Consider the following 23,456-nt stretch of genomic DNA (forward strand, 5'->3'; position numbering starts at 1 on the left):
TAAATATCACACTGTCAGTTTCCACAATACCTCAAAGCTCTAATAACCAATACAATAAAAGAATATAGGGCAGTTTCCTGGACAGGGTTTAGGTTAACTCAGGACTGTGTCTTAGTTATATTAGTTATATTATAAGATACCTTACAAAAAAAATAACTGGTGTGCATCTTGAAACAAAAACAGTCGTTTCAATCTGGGACTATAATAAAACTCTGTCAAGGAAACCGCCACTTAATATCATGCAAATAATCTGCATTATTTCGCCAACTGGCTACTTCGCTCTCCAAATCAATATTTGCCTCTAGTCCATATTTTGATTTGAAAATCAGCTTACACACATTTCCAATACATTTCTGAATTTTTAATTCTGAGTTGCACAGATGTGATCGGATTCTTTTAGAAAGTGGCAACTGCATAATAATGGATAAAGCAATTTGATAACATTTCCCACATCATCGCAAGGAAAACAAGCTGGAGAAGGAACACTTTATAAAACCAAAACACTTGGCCAGAGGAACATGAAACGATGATCCCACAAGAGAGGTTCACCATGGGAACATCAGCAAGCACCTGTGTTGTCAAGTTACCAGAGGCAGACACCACATCTGCTTACTAGGACCTAAGGCAAATATCAATATTTCTCAAGAAGCTCAAAAAATCTGTCAATAATTTAGGGTCATATTCTGCATTTAATTTCATATACTTCATATACATGTGCACAGGTGAATGTGCGTGCAAATGTGTATAACAGCATTTTGAGCCCACCTTGCTAGAGCGGATCTGTCTGTAGATGTCTGTCTGTTGGCGTATACGGTACTCCAGGTCCGAGACTTGGGCCTGTAGCCAGTTCCAGTGACTGATGATAGCGGCCCGGTCCACCGCATAACGGCCTTCTGCTCTTCTCCATCTGAGAAAACAAACAAAACAACTGGTTACATTTTACCACAAAACTACTAGTGTCTACACTAGAATCAGTTTCAAACTGGTTTCAATTCGGTTTCATCTTTCAATAAAATGAAAAATGTATAGGATGAAAATGACTATTCTAATAGTCATCTGCGCCAGTCATCACCTGCCATCTGATGCGCACTACAGAACACTGAAGTGAGAAATTAAAACCGAGAAAACTACATCTGACAGGAAGTCAACCAAGAAAACCGGTTTCATCCAAAACTTCCTCAAGCTGTTTATGTGCGTGTGAGAGTTTCACAAGCCGCTTGTCAAAAGCTGTGTTCAAGTAGAAGTTTTCCCAGAATCCACTCGATTTATCCTCATGAAACTTTAATGTGGTCTACTTAAAAAATCATCCCAAGCACGATGCTGAAGATAAAATGAATTGACCTCCGACCTCTTTACATCAGTTCCAGTGAATTATTGCACAAGCTCAGTTATGCTCTCTGAAATAAAAACGTTGCAAAATACAGAAAAAACAAACACTTAAACACTTATTCAGCTGAAGTACAACAACATGAATCAAGATTTCCCTGAACCAGAACAATGTGACACTTGAAAGGTAAAAGTGAAGGGAAGAAAACATAGAAAAAGAAAGGGGACATAAAATTATAACTGCTTCAGATGAGCCTGAACACAAAAGCTTATTCCTTAGCATTAGGGATGACAAAAGTACTGGCTTCCTCGAACTAAGTCGATAGAAAAATAAAACAATACACCAGTCTTGTACAGTTTCTGTAATATTATATACACCATATTATGACCCAATCTAACAGGTAACTTCTTTTAAATATGCACTTGAGTAGTTGTTTATGTCTTCAGAAGTGAATGAAACAGTGGGGAAATATCTGCTTATTTATTCAATCTAAAAATCATTCACTGAAATTTATATTGCTTTAATTTGATCTATTTATGTTTTTTATAATAGTCAGAACAATGGCAGACTTCAAATTTAAGATATAAGTGGACCCACTTGTTCAACTGGAACAGGACTTTATGTACACGCAGTAGAGCAATACATTAACAGTGCAAAATATCTGGGGTTTCATCCCCTATTCGACACACAAAGTGATAAACCTGTATCTTGTATTGCACCTTAAGTCACTTTGGATAAAAGTGCCTGCCATACCCATTAATTTCTTTTTTTTTAAACATGATAATTTTGTTTTGTGAGATTCAAAAGGACTACGTGCAAAAATTCAACTATTACCACAAGTCCATTGCACTCAAATCCCAGAGAGACAGACAAAAATGGAAAAGCCTTTCCTACATTAGTACATAAACACAAGTCAAATTTTCCTGAATCAAGCTTACATATTTTTATTAGCCTTCTTCCTGTTTACAGGATTTCCATGTTTGCCATCTTGCCAGTTTGGATGAGTGTTTTTGCACCCCTTGCACAACCTTTTGTGGCATTTTCAGTTTTCCCCACATGGTTACCGAGTGGGGGTGGGGCCAAAAACGTGCTGTAATACACAATGTTGGCCACTAGAGGCAGCGAGTGAACATGAGTAAATGAAGTGCATGTGTGCATGTAGCTACAGGAATGTGACAGCAGTTTTTTAAGTGCACATAGATAACTAACAAGTAAGAGATGAATCTGTTAGTACACGTGAGTGATATGACCAAATACGGTCTTAGTAAATGGCTAACATGGGTTAAAAAAGTGTGAGTGTCTGTAAGGAAACAACTGAAATAAATTAAAAGCAGTCTGATTTATGCAAGCTGTTGTGGTAGAGATGTTAAATGAGTGCAGATGAATGAACTGGATTTGTTTCCTTGACTGTTGTCCTCAGAGGAAATAGAAAAACAGGAAGTGGCCACACAACACTCTCCACATGAGGAAAGGGACTGAATGTGAAGAACAAGAGCAGGTCACAAGCTTCCGAGTAAATTTACTTAAGCCAATAAGATCAAAGACATCCCAATTGTAATTAGTCAGAGCGCTATGTTGAAGAAACAAAGTCGGGTCCACTATAATGTGCAATGCTCAACACAATTATAAAGATTGGAAATATCGACCCACCATACAACAGGTCAAAATACTGAATAAAACATTTAACAATAACTCAAGGAATCCTCACAATTCAATTCGATCAAGTCACATGCCTACTACTTTTTAGTAGTATTCAACCTTGCCAGTTTTTAAATCATGTTATATGTTTCAGCTTGAACATATCGAACATTGACAAATATTTATACAATCCTTTCTCATACAACTAGATCCCCCACAAACATTAGACCAGGATATTGACTGATGCTACCTACAGAGACAAAGTCATGCACATACAAATTCCAAACATGAATTGTTTTGGACAATTTATTTAGATAGATGTCAGTCAAGTGAGTGTTAAAAAAAGCCTTTCATATGAAGAACTACAGTAATGTACTTTTAATTTTACTACAGTTCACTTAATATTAAAGTATGACATGCCCATCCCAATGAGTAGTGAACACAAGCACACCCGGAGCAGTGGTCAGCTATCACTGCAACGCCCGGGGAGCAATTTGGGTTAAGGTGCCTTGCTCAAGCGTGCCACATTCACACCCTGCTGGCCGTGAGACTTAAATGGGCAACTCTCGGGTTACAAGCCCGACTCACTTACCACTAGGCAATGATAAAAAGACACTACAGTGTTTTGAAACATTAACGAATGTCAATATTATTATTTACTACAGTTTATCATTTTGTTATAGATATTACAGAATACTTCCTACAACATTATTAAACACAACTATATTAAACTTTACTATACTGATGCATACTACATTATTTTTCATGTGGGCTGTGATGTCTAGAAGGCATTTTTAGCATATTTTGAAAACAATTCGTACTCAAACCAAAATTGAGTAAACTTATCACCCTCAAAATTACAGGGTCTGTGATGTAACTTGGTTAAGACTAATAATAATCAAACAAAAGCTAAACCAAGAAATAAACGTATAGGTTTTAAATCTTGGTAATAATATGGCGCTTTTCCATTGCAAAGTACCCCACGGTTTGGGTCGGCTCAGCTTACTTTTGGGGGGTTTTCCACTGGGTACAGTACGTAGTACCCAATACTTTTTAGTACCACCTCGGTTATGGTTCCAAGTGAGGTGAGCTAATACTAAAAAGTGATGTGAAAACACTAAAGATCACTGATTGATCTGAAAGAATCGTGACGAGCGTCATGCTAAACGCAAAATTAGGTTTACCTTCGAACGTGTCCTGTCTTTGAATGTATGGGAATGTATAGCATTCCAACGACAATCTCACATGTATGATGTCACAACAGTAGGCATGCTCAAATATAACGACACACCAATAATCCCTCCCACTCTTAAGTGATTCTAAACTTGATGTAAAAGCTAACCAAGCCAAAGTGAAGTGAGCTGACATGACCTGACTTGTGGGGTACTACGCAATGGAAAAGCGCCATTAATGAAACCATAAATAAACATTCAACTGAACCTTGAGGATGAACAGACTTGAATTATTTACATTACCAAGACATAAAATGTACAAAACAAATGAGATTTTAGTATTAGCCTTAGCTGTGCTGAACACAATTAAATCCTGAAGAATATAAAATCATTCAAAGTCATTTCCTGATCATTTTTGATTGACAGGATATGTCGGCAATGACGATATGTAAAAAATTGATTTTATTGACCAATACAGATTATTGGCCAATATACCGGCAAATCTCTAAAAAACAGCATAGAAAATGTGAAATTAAGTCTGCTGATCGGAGCCTGATGATGACTAAGCTCCTTAACTGAAGACAAATATTAAACAATGATCTTTTCAGGCAACATTACATCATAACTTTTGAGAAACATCCACCTTTAAAGGGATAGTTCATCCAAAAAAGAAAATTCTGTCACTATTTACTCACTCTCATGTTGTTACAAACCAGTATGAAATTCTCTGTTCCGATGAACACGAAAGAAAATATTTTGAGAAATGTTTGTGATCAAACCGTTCATGGACCCCATTTACTTCCATAGTATTCTTTTTCCTACTATGGAAGTGAACGGGGTACACACACAGTTTGGTTACAAACATTTCTCAAAATATGTTCTATTGTGTTTATCAAAACAGAGAAATTTATGCCGATTTGTAACAACATGAGAGTATGTAAATTTTCATTTTTGGGTGAATTATCCCTTTAAGGCCAGAATTGTCCCCAAGTAAAGACGGACGCGGATCCACACAAATAAAGACAAAAAATTTTAGGAATCAAATTTTAGGAATAAAGACTTATATTAGCAGGCGAGTTAAGACACAATCACAGCCCAGCTTGAGTGTAAACATGATAAAGGACATGGACGGCCCAATTCAAGGTCAGAAAATACTACAGAGGATGAGCATCACTCTCTAGGGATTTGAATAAGTGAAGCAGCACAGAGGTGACGCAGAACTGTGAAAAGCTCAAACTTGTCAGACACTTTTCTAGATCAAAGTAATTCTTGACAAAGTCCTCGTCCATCGATGCGCAGGCATCATGACCGTAAACACGTGCTCGGCTTTTTCAGGAAATGACAGAACGAGGCGGAGGAGCGAAACGAAAACACAGGAAATCAAGCCTGCGGTGATCATTACATGGGTAACACAAAGCCAGCTGAGAGACGACAACAAAGGAAGTGCGCACCTGCAGGCATGCAAATAGAAACGACCTTGACAATACAAACATACTTATTTGTAACAACAATTTCATGAAGTTACACACTTTAACATAAGACTTAAATAATCAATTAATTACAAATAACAACAAAAACTGAAAGTATAATGTGTTACTTCATATTTAGTAGGTATCTTATATTAAGTGCTTTCCGCACTTGTAAGCATTTCGAGGCAAAGTGTAAACGTGCGTGTTGGGCTGAATATGTGCTGACTATAAGGCCAGAGACAGAGCAGCTCTACTGCAGACATGATGTGGGCGTCGTCTGGAGAACAAAGAGTTTGATGTGCAGAGAGGGAGGGAGTGAAGCTCCACCCCTTAAGGTCACATGACTGGAAAAAGGCAGACATGGGGCAGAAAAAAAGAATTGGAGGGTGAAGTAAAAAACAGCAATGAAAGTCATGTTTTTAAGAATGAAAGTAGTGTTTAAGCATGCTAAAAATAGATTTGTATTGTTTGGAGGCTACATAGGGTTAAACTGAACTCAATATTACCCCAAAAAAGAACCAATATGCACAACATGTGTATTGTGGCTCCTGTTTAGCTCAGAGGTAGAGCAATGGTCATGGTTTATAACACATACTAATAAAAAAATTATACTTAGTAATGCACTGTAAGTTGCTCTAGAGAAAAGCATGTGCCAAAGCATACATGTAAATGTAATGATATAACATAACATAAGTAAAGCATAAAAATATTTATCTTCGCTATGTACTGCACTAAAATTCTTTGTAAGATCAAGATGATTTATTTTGGGGGAAAAATACATCTTTGACTGTATTGTGACTAGGGCTGCACGATTCAAGCTAAAATGTGAATCCCGATTTTTTCCATGGGAATTGAGATCCCGATTCTCTCACCCGATTCTCTTTATTTTAACAAAAACATTTATTATGCACTTAACTAAAAAATGTGCTACAGGACTTTCAGTTATAATAACGTTTCTTAAAAGTCTCTTTTTCTTATTTTAGACCCCTTAAAATTTAGAATAATTTAAAATTTGTTAGCTGTTAAATTGCACCTGTGCTTTTTGTACTATCAAACTGGCCAACCTTATAACTTTAAAAACACTAACGTTAAACCTTTAAAAGACTAAAAGATCAACATTTTGAGGCATCAGAGAGAAACGCAGACATGAAACAATGTTCCCCTCGTGCGAAAAACCCTTTCTAATGGGGAACGCAAAGAGGCCGTTTCTCAATGTGAAGGCTGCAGCCTCTCTGGAGGTCGCATTTCTAAACTGCGCATCATAAAGACTGTCTAATTTCAGAATATTAACAATTAACGTTATAAAGATGACTAATATTTTTAGTTAATAATAAATTGTTGAAGTATGTTAATGACTTGCGAATGTAATGCTCCGTTGACTCAAATGAACCAGGCTTGATGACGTATACAGCCTGCATGCGACCTCCTGAGGTTGCAGCCTTCCGATTTAGAAACGTCCGGAGCCTGAGGTAAATAATTTCCTTGCCTTTTTTCGAAACCAATGTTGTTTCATCTTCACTTTCTCCGTCGCCACCAGGATTTTCCACAGTGACACTCGTTTATCCTCTCTTTTTGTGAAAATTGCCGCTCCAGATCCACCAAGTAAACAACTGTGTTTAGGTCTGCCGCCTTGTTATACGTCACGCGAGTGACAGCGGAACACCGCAAATGAGATGAGAGAGAGGAGAGAAACGATCGGGTCTGATTGGTGAATGAATAGGGTTTGGTTTTACCCTGTATGAGTGTGTGTTAGCAAGTTTGACTGATATTCTTGGGTTGTTGTAATGTAAATACGTGAACACTTGAACGCAGAAACTGAATACAGGGAAATACTGTAAATGCAAGTGAATCGCCGTCATTTAAAATGAAGATCGCCTATATGTATGAATCGAGATCGTGATTCTTTTTCGATTAATCGTGCAGCCCTAATTGTGACACATTAAAATCTCAAAATGCTAAATTTGTGTGATGCATTAAATTTAGAAAGTTTTACATATTTCCTACCCTTTTTTTATCCAGTATTAGTTTTGACAAATAAAAAAAGTGAAAGTAACAAAGTGAAGTATTCTTAGCTCTATTAAACACAAAATTTAAATGTTGATTTCCCTCTAGCCAACATAAAAAAGGGCATTCAGATTCCTCCACAGTCTAGCTAACCGAAAGCCATTGAGTATCTGAATTCATTCATCTGAATTAAATTCAAGGACACACAGACAATCAGAATAAGCCAAATCCCACTCTAAACCGTCTTCTGGGTGTATGTGTGAAATTTTTCCTGCATGTGTGTACAGTGGGCCTGATTTTATGCAGGGAAAGCCTGTTGCACCCATCATCACACCTCTGGGCACATTACTGTAAGTCAGCAGATTTTAGTTGTGCTGCCCTTCTACATTGAGCCACATGAGTGACCAGACCCAAACCGCCCACCACCTTCAAAGCGCGCGATGATGGCCGCAGTTTGCAAGATAACGGTGCGTATTCGTAAATAATGCGCTCTATCTCAGAGTCAAGTGTGGGGGGTGTTAGTGCTGATAGAGGAGGGTCTGGAGGTTCTGATAATAAACCTGCTTCCTCGCAGAGCACAACACGACAGTCCTTCCCGCCAAAACATGATCGGGGTGGCGTCTGATGTGAACAAAAGAACTGAGGATCAGTTTACTTTACTAATGTTTAACTTTAGCAAACATGGGAACCATCTGGACAGTCAAAGGTTTGTACAGCCATGGAGAACTAAAGCATGTACGGTCTTTGACAAGAGTTTAAACATGTTAAATTAGCATGCCACTGCTTATTGGCCACCCAAGGCAATAGGTGAAACCTCATAAAGGTTTAGTTTAACCCTTAAATAATTTTAAAGTATGTAGGATTTAAAAGATACAAATAACCAAAGACGAATCCCATATTGAAAAACAACTCCAAGTGGTCTAAATCTACAATTAGAGGTCTGTCTATGCTGTAACCATTTGAGAAAAGACATGATAAATGCAACGTATAACCTCACAAATGTAACCATTTCCAGTTAAAGAAATGCATTAACAGATGTTGACAAAAATACAGCAGCAGCACGCTTACAAATACAAAAATCCCGTCTGAATCTTTGAAAACATCTCTAGCAGAAATTCCAAAAGAAAAATAAAACAAAAGAATGCACAATTTTAACCTCCATAATTCATCAAATTTACATATTGTTTACATATTGTTTTCAGTAGTGATTAGGGCTGGGCAAAAAAATCGATTTTTCGATTAATCGTTTTTTTTTAAACGTGGTCGATTCAGAATCGATTCTCAAAAGAGCAGAATCGATTTTTTTTCTTTCATATTTATTTCTGCAAACATTGAACGAAAGATTAACGTTAATCGAATTACTAGTCTTCTTCACTAGATGTCACCCTCTTTTTTGCCTAGCGCAATGTTACCAAGGAGCAAGAGGCAAGCCTGTCAGTCATTCATAGAGTGCTTAAAATGACGGTTTCAGGTGCTTCGTCTATTTTATTAATTACACACTTGTAATCTGCTGTTCACTGTTCTTTTTATTAATTTAGTATTTGTATTAAATCTATATTCATTGAGTTGAATAGAGTATAAAAACCGGTCCGAGAACCAGAATCGAAAATTGAATCGAGAATCGAAATCGAATCGATTTGGTAGCTTGTGAATCGAAATTGAATCGATCTGGAAAATCTGAATCGATACCCAGCCCTAGTAGTGATATACCTATATATTGCACTGGTTGATATAACGGACAATTTTTGGAACTACTAATTTATTAGAAACATTGGCCGATAAAGATTTCTGTTCGTTATATTTTGTTCCTAATAAAAAGCACTCGGGTGTAAAGCCAAAGTCTGACAGACTGTAAAATATTTAATAATTATTCACTTATTAACATAAATGTTACATTGTTTAAAAAATAAACAAAGTTTTATTCATACCCATCTTTTTCAATGCATGCACTTTAAATTTTTGTACAGCGCCTCGTGAATGTGCTAGCATTTAGCCTAGCCCCATTCATTCCTGTGGCTCCAAACAGGGATGAATTTAGAAGCCACCAAACACTTCCATGTTTTCCCTATTTAAAGACTGTTACATGAGTAGTTACACAAGTATGGTGGCACAAATAAAACTTTTGTTTGGAGCCATAAGAATGAATGGGGCTAGGCTTTGAGACATTCACGAAGTGCTGTACAAAGATTAAGTGCACGCATTGAAAAAAGATAGGTACGTATTAATTCATCTAAGTTGAGATAAGAACATAGTAAAATATTGTAAAATGGTGATGTTTTCCTTTAAGGTGTCAGATCCACAGTACATATGTCTTGGATATATTTTTAAAGTACTTACAAGGAGCATATTTATAAATATCATGCATAACAAATGTTTTAGTTTCACCAATATTCTGTTTGCCGCAATCTAATTTGTGTGATATCGACCACACAGTTTGATCAATATCATCATCGGCTAAAACACCATATCGGATGACCACTAGTTTTTAATCAGCCAATAGTAGTGCAGTACTCCCAGATGTGTTTAACAAGATTACCGTATTCAAATCCGTTCACTAGAAGTTCCGATTTTTCACAACAGAAAGCTTGAGTAGTGTCCATGTGCTCCTCCCTATGACATTAGTGGAATGGAAGTTTATGCCAGACGAGAAGTGCCAACAAATAGTGAGGTGAATCCAGGGCGGACTGAGAAAATGAGGGAGGAATTGGAAAAACAAACCGGCTCAAAACAAGTATGTAAGAGCAAGTGCATGTGAGAGAGAAAGAGTGTAAACTGTTATGCAATGGGTGTGGGTACAGATTTAAAAAGAGGGCTGTTGGTTCTTCTATAAGCAGATCCAGATGTTTGGAGATCAGGGTGGGAAAATTACGCGGCCGCTCTGCACGTTTCAACTCTTGACTGCACGACCAGAGCAGTAATACAAAACCCAGCGGCGACAGTTTTACGGCAAAAGGTTACTAAAGAGATGATGACTTGGGAGATGAACCACTCATTTGCAAAGGAATGATACAAAGTGCGCACTGAACACATCTGGACACAGGGGAATGAGTTGAAAATGTGGAAAATTATAAAAACAAGAACAAAAATGTATGAAAATGCATTGGGGACTGGTGGTTTACACAAACATTAAAGCTCAGGAAATAACCTGACAACAAAATAAATAAATCAAAACGTGTCGGCACGCAATATCGAAAGGTTTATTAGCTGATGCATAACAGGATAAATTGTATGTTAAAATAACATGCGTGGGTTTGTATAAAACAAAGCAATGACGTTTAGTTAAACATTTACACCCATTACAAATATTGGATTTTTTTTGGTAATAAAGAGGTCACAATTTATGATTTCGATTAATGACTAATTATGACGGCTGTTAAAAGAGCAAACAACCAAATAAGTTCATCAATGAAAATAATTAAAGCACAACAACAGGGAAATAAAGTACAACCGAGGGGAAGATTTTCTATACACATGACTTTTCAGTCTTTCCTCTCACAAAGGTGTCATGTGACTCTAGTAGACCCTCAGCACACCAGTCACATGAGCCAAAATTAACAGCCTCAATCTCCTTGATGAACAAAAGCATAATTATACACCTCGCAGGAACAGGGCTGTAATGTGCTTCTGAAATGCAATATTCCTTTAACTTCGTGTCATAATAATGTTAATATGTTTGAGGTCTGGAATATGCATGCGTGTCACATCAGGTTCTCAGGATCAAAGGTACTACCAGCAGTTTAATCAATTACTGCATCACATGATGGATCAGATAAGTCTTTGCTGTACATCTCGCTAACCTATTCATTTTATATATATTTTGTGTACATTTTGAATGCGTAATGTGGTTAGTGGTTTTAGGCAATGATGTACAATAACCAATACAGCGACAGGGCTGCTGTTACCTGGCAACACATCACGACCAATTAGCTTCTACAGGGGAAATTCACGAAGCCATTAAAACAAACCCATTTAAAATCAATTTGCTCAATGAAGGCAGGATAGCGAACTTTAAACAGAGACTTTGCTGGATACGGTGAACTCATTACACAACTGATCTCAACGAGTACCGAAACATGCACAATGCAGGGTCTTCATCTGAACAATGCACACAAAGCATCTAGAACTCCATATCAGAGATGTGATGAAAAAATGTGTGTGTGAGGGGGGTAGATTTTATTTCATGGTGCAGATGTGTGTGATCAAGGTAGCGTTTAGAGCCAGACGCACTCCGGCGATCAGATATGAACCAAACCCCTGAAGGAGGAATCAGATACTTCAATTTGAAACATGTATGCCTGTGATGCACCAAACACCTGCTGATGTGACATCAGACAAGATCTGATGTGAAAAGCCAAATCACTCGCAGCCTACGAGACACAGAAACGTAGGAGAACCAACCCATGAGTTACTAACATACCTAAGGTTTCGGTCTGTGATGCGTAAGTATGATGAAATCACAGACGAACTGGACAAATATGGGTGAAAGTATCAATGCAACATTGTTACACAATCAATGTATTACTGTGTCACAAGTCCTACTATAAAAGTGACAACATACTTTTTATAAATATGCAGTAAACTGCTACAATCTACGTTATGAAAACCAAAAGGCCAATTAACAGTTTCATGAATATAATGATAGTTTTTCTTATGATTATGAAACTTTGCATTTGATTTTTAAAGGTCCAGTGTGGGTTTTAAGCAGCATCTGGTGGTAAAATTGCGAATTGAAACCAACCTCAATTTCAAAACACAATGGGAAGCTACGGTAGCTGCCACAGGACAAACATGTCATCGTCTGAGACAACGTAAGGACTAAGTGCATTCTGTAGAGCAGTTTTTCTGTTTAGGGGTACTGTAGAAACGTGACGGCGACTTCCATGTAGAAATAAATAGCCTGCGATTTCGTGCGTTTTTCATCAGTAAAGCCGGTTCATGATTAGCCATCATCTCCTTTCAAATAGAGCGGCATTTACGATAACATATGCGCGTTTGCCTAGCTACTTTGTGAAATATGGATCTGTGTAATAAATGCCGCTCCATCTGAAAGCAGGTGATAGTGATTTACTACTAATCACCGAACCGGCTATACAGATGAGATACACATGAAAATCGCAGGCAATTTTTTCAATGTAAGGAGACCCGCAGTGTATGTAGATATAAAGGTCTCATTCTAAGCTAATAGAACAATATAAGTTCAATAATAGGTCTTTATAAACTACAGAGCATTAAGTTATGTATACTTAATTGCATTGCTATCAAATGATTCTTCTAAAAGTTGGCAATTGCATCTTTAAAATGAACCGGTAACAAATAGAGTGATTACTTTGAATGTACACATTAGGGCTGTCACTTTTTATTCGATATTCGAATATGCATTCGAACATGACGTGAAATATCCGTATTCGAACTTTAAATAAACCATCCGGTTTTTAAAATGACATGTTTAGCGCATTTTTCACAGAAACACCTCCTAATGGGAAGGAGGCTGAGAGTGAGACGGACGGCAACTGTGCGCAAGAGAGGGAATCAAATTGGACCAACATGAGCCTAATGTGCATGTCAAGATAGAATTATAGTTTGTATATAAAATGACATATTATTATAGTGTTAAATATTATAGCAGAATAAAAAGCTTGTGTTAATATGTTCGCATTATGAAATTAGCATGTATGAAGATCATTATTTTTACAACGCAATGTAAACTTTATATTAAACAACAACAGCATTTGTCTTGTAAACTGATTTGAAATGATCATGTGCTTACTGTCGCGCATCACATAGACGACAGAGTCAAGTGAGATCTACTTAACTCAGCTGTAAGTTTTATTTCATCTCAAATATCAAATGGTTTGTGCTCTCTATCTTTAAAAACGGTCAAGCAAACAGCACGCGCAGAGATAATGCACTTGTCAATGACGGCTCACAAACGCGCGGGATAGGCTGTGTATGTGTGCTTGTTGTCAATGAGATTTCTTCTCACAAACAGGCTCAAGCGCGGGATGTGTGCGCTTGTCAATGACGGGCATTAAATCTGCAGAGTTTTACGCCGAAATCTGCGGGCGCGGATTTCGTTTGGGCTTGGCTATATGCCTTACTCCTGCTGCTGTTTAAGTTGTCACCTGTTCTGAGACGTTATTATTCATAAGTTGATAACCTGCTGCTTCAAACATTAAGAAAAAAAAGTAATGCAGACAGCCCTGTTTATGACTGTCACTCTTAATAAATTGAATCTCCATTACGTTTTTTTTTTTTTTTTATGCGCGCGGGGACACCTAGATATTCGAATATATTCGGATACATTTCGTGATATTCGATATCCGTTCGAATGAGATTTTTCTCAAAAGTGACAGCCCTAGTACACATTAACACTGCCGCAGGTAAGAGGGTCTAAAAAAAACTAAACAAAAACACTCTGGCTGCCCTGCAAACAACGCTATAGAAAAAGATTAGTGGATACTCTGTCTCTGACAATTGAATGCATTCTCTGGAATCCTCTCATATGGCAAGCCGCAGATGACTTCCGCTTTCTGCCTTCCCATTTAGGGATGTGCATTTATGTCATTTTTTCATTTCGATTAATCCATAGGTCTGAAGAACGAGTACTCGATTAACTGGGGGCGGGGCAATCAAAGGGGCGGGGCGTACACGTCATGGTGAAAATGAAAATATTTTGAATAAAACACTCAAATAAAACTTAATTTTGAAGAAACTACGACAGAACAATGAACACATACTAGATTCCTAATTAATCAAATGTTTTTTAACAGAAACCTCTAAGAGGAAAAGCTGCGTGATGAAGTGAAACAAAAGGGTTAATAAACACAAACCGAAGCCCTTTCTATTTGACGCACTCTGCATAATATTAAGCCTTTATACAAAATAAATGTACAACGTGCATCTATCTGCATAAAATACAAGACTTCAACTAAGGTTTCAACTAATTTATCTAAAAAAAAAGAAAGTTTAACTCCCTTTGTGGATGTGCATCAAAAACAGCGCACTTTTAAACACGTCCAGTCAAAGCTCAAGCTACATAACATTAAGCAGCTTTAAGTGTTTTGCTATCATGCGCGTTTAGCTGTGTCGTGTCGTCCTCTTACCTCAGTCAAGATGTAATGGTAATGCTTGTATGGCTCTCTGGTATCTCTTGACATTTGATGTTTAAATATGAGATGATAATCCATTGAACTTTTGACGGCGCTGTACATTTTGCACCTGACTGACTGTATTTCCGAAAATCACGACATCCTTTTAAACCATAGTGCCTCAGTGATGTGAGTTGTGGCTGGCTTCACGGGATCGGCGGGCTGCCGCACATTGCGCGGATCGGCGGGTTTCTGCGGTGCGGTCGCGCGGAATTATCTGTTTGTTTTTGAATCACGCATGGTAATGTTACTGATGTCATACGTCGGTCTGTAGCTTGACACGACGTCAAACACGCATCTCCAGACCCAGTCTTTACTACCACATGCGCTTGTAATGCTAACCAGACAGCCAAATGACGCCATATCCACATTAAATAAATAAATAAACCCACATGATCATCGTTTTCGTGATCGATCATCGATGCCACGTTCGAGTACTCGAGCAATCGAGTACTCGTGCCCATCCCTATTCCCATTGGTTGGCGACGAATCGCGTCATAGCTCTTTCCCATAAAGTTGAGCAGATTTCAACTCTCCTCGATGCGCCGCCAGCTCTTATTGAAAACGAATGACTACTGGCCACTTTGATGCTCTCGCCGACGGTGGTGTGAACGCACAGTAAGACTTCAAACCTTTAAGACTTTCTTCCACTGAACACAAACACACAGGTTTTTTAAAATATTCACCTATATTTGTCTGTTTGTAAGACAAAGCTATTACATAACTTAAGAAAATTTTTTAAACATAATTGATGGTACTGAACAGCCCCAGTCCCTATTTTACTTTTGAAGTGACACAACACAATATAAAAATGTGTCATCATAAATACTCGCCTTTGTGTTCAGTGAATGATGAAGAGATGTATAACTCTACTTTTTGGGTAAACAATTTCTTAAGCACAGTCTTTAGTGGAAGGATCTGATCCTTATTCAGTGATTTAGACATACATTTGCTACACCAAAAGCTAACTAGCCTTCAAACAGGAGTTGCAATGTTCGATCCACCACAAAGCTAATTGCGTAGCGGTTTGATTTAAGCTCTGGCAAAACCCAGCACTGGTGAAAAGCAGAGACTCAGTATTTCCGTCACAGCATAGCTCAGCAACTCAGGAATTTATATTGTGGTCCTGAGACAAGGACCTAAAACAATAAGATTATCTGCATTGCATTAGTGCTGCTTCCTGATCAAACACACACACACACACAAAAAAAACTTATACTAGGACTAAGGTCACTAACTCCATTTCATGGGTTTAGGATTACAAGTCAACTTTAGATCTGACAGTGACTCACACAAACAAACCTGGTGACACAAGGCATTATTAACTAAAAGACATCAAGCTAGTTAGTGTCAACTCCACTCCTGCACCAAAGATAGAAATATCAAAGCACATGCTGCCATTTTAGCTAGAAAGGGTTTAAATTTTAAGTTCAAGAACAACTGATAACTTAATTTAGTAGAGGATTTTTATTTAAGCAATAATTTGTTTCTACTAGGGCTGGGCAAAAATAAAAATAAAAAATTGTTACCCCCCGATTAATCGTTCTTTTTTTAAACGTTGTTGATGTAAAATCGATTCTCAAAGTACGAATTGATTTTTTTAAATGAAATAACCTGATCCTGTTTGATCAAGGAATGAGACTGTTCTGACTTTTTCAGCATACATTTTTCATCTTGCATCAAAATTGTGTTGAATTTAACATAATTGTATGCATTTGAAATTTAGAGATGGGTTCTGTTGTAATGTACCCAAGTGTACCTAAAATTAAAGAGTTTAATATACAGGTTTGTCTATATTCATTGAGTCGAATCGAGAATTGAGCATAAAATCAATCCGAGAATCAAAATCGAAAGGAGAAAATCAATATGGAACACCTGAATCGATTCCCAGCCCTAGTTTCTACCAGTGGCCAATACATGTAAAGAAACGCATGACAGGGTTAATCAAACTGGAACACACAATCTAAGCCTTTAAAGATGTGACACGAGTGATTCCAAAGACAAAACATTAACCATCCAAGAACTTTTACTTTTGCTCGAACAACTTTTAGACATTTCCGTATTTGAAAAGTTTAATCTCCATATGGCAACACAGAAGTCACCCCTCACATTAAACTACCAAAATAAGGAACAGAATCGCAAATATGACATGCAGACTTTCATCCACTTTCACCTTGTTTATGATGCTGCTTTACCAGCTGATCTAGATTTTACTTTTGTAGTTTATCACAACCATTTCCTCTTTGTAATCCCTTCTGAAATTTCAACAACATCTTATAACCCAGCTACTGGCAGAGCATTTGCAGACTGTATCTGCTTAACAGCTGTAGTGCACGTTAGACCAAGACGCAGTTGTTTACAGCCTCGATTAGGGTTGCAAAATTCTGGGAACTCTCCATGGTAATTAATGGGAATATATGGGAATTTGAAAATGCAGAGTTGCCTATATCAGGGAGCTTAAACGTAGTTAAAAAATCTTGCAGCATAATTTTGTTTAAAACAACAAGATTTAACACAATTTCAGTTGAATTTTTACCCTGCACATGTCCCAGCATTCTTCCATAACATGCACAAATGTCTAAATGTAAGCTGGCACTATTTTATTGAGAAAGTATGAGGCAAGCTATTATGTATCTAGCTCAAGCTGTGATGCTCTCTCTTCTACATTCTGCTAGCCAGTTTTCTGTTATCATACAGAATTACTGTACCACCTGAACATTTGGAAATATTATTACTTTTAATGTTTTGAAAAAAATCTCATATGCTCATCAAGCCTGCATTTATTTGATCAAAAATCCCTCAGAAATCATTAATATTAGAATGATTTCTGAAGGAAAATCAATTTTCAAAATTCTTCAAAATTTGTATTACCTTGCATGCATGTGTGCTTATGACCAAACAAAATGTTTATGTTTGTATATGATAGAGTTTATCTAAATTTTATATAAATATAAAAAAGTTTCCAAAAAGTTCCCATGGAAAGTCTCCGGAAATTTATCGGAAACTTTCCGCCCCTTTGCAACACTAGCCTCGATACTGAACAAAAAAACAAGGGAAGATTATAAAAAGCAGTTTTTTTACATAATGCCTGTAAACTTCCTCTCATAAAAATATAGAGTAATACTAAGTAGCCAAATTCTTCTATAAGGAAATGTTAATTTGCCCACTAGGGTCAATTTTACAAACCACAACTATATCAAATTCGACAGTAACCTCTTTTCAGGGAAACAACATTTAGCAAAACTTCATCTGATTGGTCAGACACTTCTATGACATCATAATGCTTGTAGTGATGAGTCATGCATGTAAACCTCCATGTGTATTTTGAGGTAAAATAAACCCTCAGGAAACAGTTTGTGCGCTGAACCACAAACGTATTTCAGTACAGAATCGGTCCAAAGCAAGACAAGACATTTAACAGCCGTATTCAGTCAATATGGCACACATACACACACACAGACACAAACCCTTCACAGAGGACTTCTTTCATTATGGGCCAGGCACCGCGGGTGCTGCCAGGTACAGATGATAGCTGGCTATAGAGAGAGAAAATGAGAGGGAAAACCTGTGGTTTAGGTGCAAGTTTACCTTATTAAAAAGCAAAAACAAGAGATGCACCGATCGACCGGCCAGAGACCAGAATTGGCCGTTTTTATGCATGATTGGTCGGACCTGTAACCTGCCGGTCAGTCTTACGGCATTCAGATTCCGAGCCGGTCCTTTTGTGGCCAGTTGCGCAAGCAATAACTTCACAGCCACATGCACACTAGCAGTGGAAGCAGCTCCCGGCCCGTTATCCAATAGCTGAATTAATTTAATTCCCTACTAGACAACGTGATTCGTTTTACTTGAAGACCGTGGTCTGAACAGCCCGTGCAGTCCGTCTGTGCATATACTGATCCGTGCTCCACATCCGCAAATGACATCATGTTGCATTGTGACAATGTTGATGTTATTTCACCAGTTCACCGCCCGTATGCAGGACTCTATTTCAAGATTTCATTCATTCTGCTAGTTTCCTTCTACGTCACTCATCCCAGGGATTCCCCAGGTTCTTAAAGCTTGTAGCTCTGCGCACATGTACAGTTTTCAAAATCAGCGCTTTAATTTTGATTAAAAACATATATGTAGAATGATGGATATTTAATGCACTGCTTGTTGCTTGCTTATTTTGTTCAAAAGCATAATCAGAGTCTACACGTCATACTAACAATATCAGTGAGCCTATCAGTGAGTTTGAGAGCACATTATTGTGAGACCTTTTCAAATGAAAGATGATCATATAAATGAATGCAGTTTGGGTTAAAGTGCAACGTTCAATAAATTATTTTAGGATGAAAATTAATTTTTTTATTAAATGAGAGTGGATTTTTGTTTGTAGCCTATAGACCATTTTACAGCTCCCATGATCAAATAAACCTGCGCGCATTTTGGCAACGGAAGTGGTGTTGTTCCCCAGTGGTTTTAACGTGTTAGCAACTCAGAAAGTTTATCAAAACGTTTTCGCAGCATCAAAATGTCTGGTTGTTGCGTTTGGTTGCACTAATATAATACACTAATATACATATGTATCTGGTAGTGCTGCCACTAACAACTAATTTTCTAACGACTAATCTTTCGACAAATTTTTCGATTAGTCGACTTCTCTAAACGACTAATAAAAAAACTTGTGTGAATCACATTGGGCCGTTTGAGACAGGAGAAAAATAAATATGCGGCGACTCGAAAAAAAAAATTGCCGTCGACAAATTTTCATCGTCAATTATGTTGACTATTCGCGGCAGCACTAGTATCTGGCCACTTAATATTTGGCCATCTGCTAATGTCTTCTATCCACTCCACTATAGTACACGGATCTCGTAGCTGTTTAAAACAATAATAAAGTTGATTATTTTTTAAATAAGTTTCGCTCTCCATGTTGCTTCACTGCCGATTCTTGCTATACTTCTGTTGCCAAAATGCACGCACATACAGTTACACGTCATCATTGTGTACAAACAGTAAAAGGGTCTATATTCACTCTCAATTATAGTTCTTAAAAAGAAAACTGGGATCAGCTAAATTTGGTATCGGCAGGTCACACCTACAGAAAATTGTACAAGAAAGTTGCAATTGGTGCGTCTTTGTCAAAAACACTACAAAACCAAATCAAAACTGGAGGTTTACAGCTTAAAGGCCATGCCTATTCTTTTTCTTCTAATAAAAATAACAAAAACATCGCTCTCACACTAATTAGATCGTCCAATCAAATTAATCCAGACTGTGTAGGATCTAAAGCCTATTGGCTGTTAAAAACAACAACAACAGGGACAACTCTATTGATGCCCCCCCAAACATCCTGCTTCCAAATACCGTGAAACAAAACAAGGACAGAAAATTGTTTCAATGCACCGAGGTCTTTAAAAACTATTTTAAAAGGCAGCACAAGCTCAACTTAACCAGTTTTAAAATGTAAACTACACATCAATTTTTCAGTTCTGTATTCCTTTATACTCCTTGTATTCCTTTAAGTGCAGTGTTGCTTTTGAAGCATAAAACCTACTAAGGTCATAGACCTGAATTCCAGACAGCTACAGCTTGGTGGACATCTGACGGTGGAAAGAAAAAACCTCCACCTTTACATGGTTTCCACGGAGATCCTCTGCCATCACCAATAAGATACAAGAGACGGTGTGCTGCATCCCGCAGTCCAAAGGGTAAGAGGGCAGATGGAGCGAGCGGCTGGCTGTTTCAAAGCAGAGCTGATGTTGTAAAGGATGCTTCCTTAAAATATTCATCCAAGACCTGATTTAACGTTTCTACACTAATGGTTAAAATGCATAATCAAGCAGAGAAATCTCTGTGGCTAAGAACAAATGTAATTGTTTGCAATTAGCAAAAGGATGGACAGACAGACAAAGAGAAAAGGCAGAACATACAAGCAAATAGCAGAAGTATTTCACGTGTAAGCCCTTTATCAAGAATCTTATTACACAAGCAAATCTGTGTAAAACCGAACATTCATGAAAAGATTACATTTTTGCAGACAGTGCAAGCTAAACAGGGTTGCTTTGTGATGACAGCCACAGAGAGCAAAGGGAACAAAACACACTTGGGTTTGCCCTTTAACCATCAGTCCGTCATTTTTCTACTTCTGGTGACTACAAACGTAGTCTTGGATTACTCCAAACCTAAAAAGCATTAAGTGCATCTTCACTTTATCTGATCTAAAACGAGCACATGGACAAAGTTGGTGACACATGATTAAAGAGCCTTCGGCTTACGTATCTGCTGTCTGAGTTTGTTGTTTTCTAGCTAGTGTCTACCGGAAGCCGCAGTTCCACAATTTACCATCTCTTATTTCCTGTACACACAAACGTGGGCTGCTCTGCACAAAATCAAAAGCTAAGTCACACTTTTAACTGTACTGAGCACTTTCACAATCAGTTCAAAGGAGATCCTTTAAAGTTCTAACCCCACCATACAACCACTGTTGGGTGTAGCTTGCCCTGTTGACCACAAAATATATTACGTTTAGACCCTTGTCTTTATGAAGTTTAGAGGGAACTAGTGTTTTGTTATTCTTTGCAAATTCAACAGCACGATTCACGACCCATACTACTACTACATACAATTTTGAATGATAAATAATGAAAAGCCAAGCAAAACACAACAACTGACTGATAGGTTTTGTATCCCTACAGCTTAATTTGGAAGATCTATCAACAATACATGCAAAAAAGATCGCCATTACACGTTAGTGCAGGAATAAACATGCATTAGCACATGCACACATTGAACAGGTGCAGCCACAGGACTGTGAAGGGGATGCACAGTCGTATTATTTTACTAATGGTGCTTGTATTTAAAGTCTTATGAAATCCCCCTTTCCACGGGTTGCTCACACCTAAGATTAAAAAGGCTGGAGAAATGGGCATGGATAGCCGTGAAAAGGTGGGATGGTAAAGCGAGAGTCCACACATTTACGTGCTATAAGGATGATCGGCCACAAACACAGGACTGCTTTAGGACGTAGCGTTTGTTTACAGATATTTAAGCACTAATGACTTGCGTCACAGCCCTTCACGATTCAATGTACTGAAGCTTCTGTATTTAACAAAATATGTCCAAAAGGACAACAAACTTTAATACCTATTTTACCAAAACACTAAAATTCACTTAATCCTGGCCTAAGGCCATTCATTTGCAGAATCTGATCAAGAAAACGTGTCAGAGCTCTTCATATACAGTTATAACACCACAACATATGGACATTAAGAACGAGAAAAAATTAGATGCAAGTAAAAGAGGCTTTACACCTAAGCTAACAGACCTAAACAGAGTTCGCAATTTAAATAACAACAATTTAACAGCTGAAGATTTTAGCCTTCGAAAAATCATAAACATAAATTGGACCTCCAATGAAAACTATACAGAAAAAAGATAAAAATTAAGGGAAAGAACCTGACTCAAGATTACAAGTTTAACTTTTGACACTGGAGTGTCTTTCTTTAAACAGCGTCTGGTTTTAAACAGAACTATCTAACTTATTTGAATCCGAGACAGTAATGTTGCAGGTCATTGAACTTCCAACCCTTAGGTTTCTGAATTGCAAGATGTATAGGATCATTAACAGTAATTATACTTGTAGGGCACACTTACACTGTGTGAACCAAATAAGTACATTTGACCCACAATGACTAGTATATTTACTAATTTTTTTACTAGTATAATTGCTCATATTAAAGAGAGAGTTCAAAGCGTATTACGGTGCAGTCTACTTTCAAATAGCTTGTGATATTTCAATTAGGGCTGTCACGATTATAAAATTTGGCTGATGGTTAATCATTTAATAAATTGTGGCGATTAATTGCCTGCTTAGAATTAGGGCTGCAACTAACGATTATTTTAATAATCGGTTAATCTGTCGATTATTTGTTCGATTAATCGATGAATCTGATAAAAAACAAAAAACAAGAAAAGCTTTCATTTCCAACCCCTTATTCAAAACAGAACTAAAATCTATAGAAATTGCACAAACATGTTGCTACTTGAACACACCTGAGCTGTTACAATAATAATACAGTGTTTCCCACAGGATTTTGAGAGACTTGTGGCGGCGATGACGTCACACTCTAATTAGCATATATGTGACGTCATCACGTGTTTGCTTTTGATCCGGTTTGATCGAGTGTTGGCACCTTAAATATGTTTCACTTCTACTCTTTGATCTGTCACGTTATATTGCATTTTAACACAACTGATTGCTATTATTTACATATTATCAGTTCTGTTGTCAGACATAAAATGAGCAGACTATAGCCCTATTCGGATGGGATTAGTTTTACGGTTGTAGATGGCGTAATGTAATTTTACCACAGGACGTCTGTAATATTGATGGTCAATTCGGACGGGATTAGAAATCTCAGTTAAACATTCAGAAGTGGGAGGGGTAACTCGATTGCGCAGCAGGTCACCTCTCTCGTCGTCATGTGCACGTTGCTTCTTGATATCAACATGACACAAACGAGAAAAACTCGAAACACTGTGTTTAATTTCAGTTTGGGGAGAACGTCAGTTTCAGGAACAGTTCTGTGCCTCTGAGAAGTGAATTTGACTTTTTAAAGTTTGTCTCGTGTTATTCAGGAACTGACTTGCCACTGACTTGTTTTTTTCGCCTAGAATACAAGTAAATTTTTAAGCGCTTTTATATTTGAAA

At 37.5% G+C, this 23,456-nt stretch overlaps 1 protein-coding gene across 1 annotated transcript in view; it reads right to left on the minus strand.

The window, feature by feature from the left end:
* kansl1b (KAT8 regulatory NSL complex subunit 1b) overlaps positions 1-23,456 on the minus strand; it is a 59,650-nt gene that overhangs the window by 15,904 nt on the left and 20,290 nt on the right. Inside the window, exon 3 of the mRNA XM_065277750.2 lies at positions 766-907. Coding sequence (XP_065133822.2) covers positions 766-907 — 142 coding nt within the window. The remainder of the gene's footprint in view (positions 1-765; positions 908-23,456) is intronic.

This window comes from Paramisgurnus dabryanus, chromosome 3, assembly GCF_030506205.2.
Source record: "Paramisgurnus dabryanus chromosome 3, PD_genome_1.1, whole genome shotgun sequence".
In the NCBI taxonomy this organism is placed as follows: domain Eukaryota; kingdom Metazoa; phylum Chordata; class Actinopteri; order Cypriniformes; family Cobitidae; genus Paramisgurnus; species Paramisgurnus dabryanus.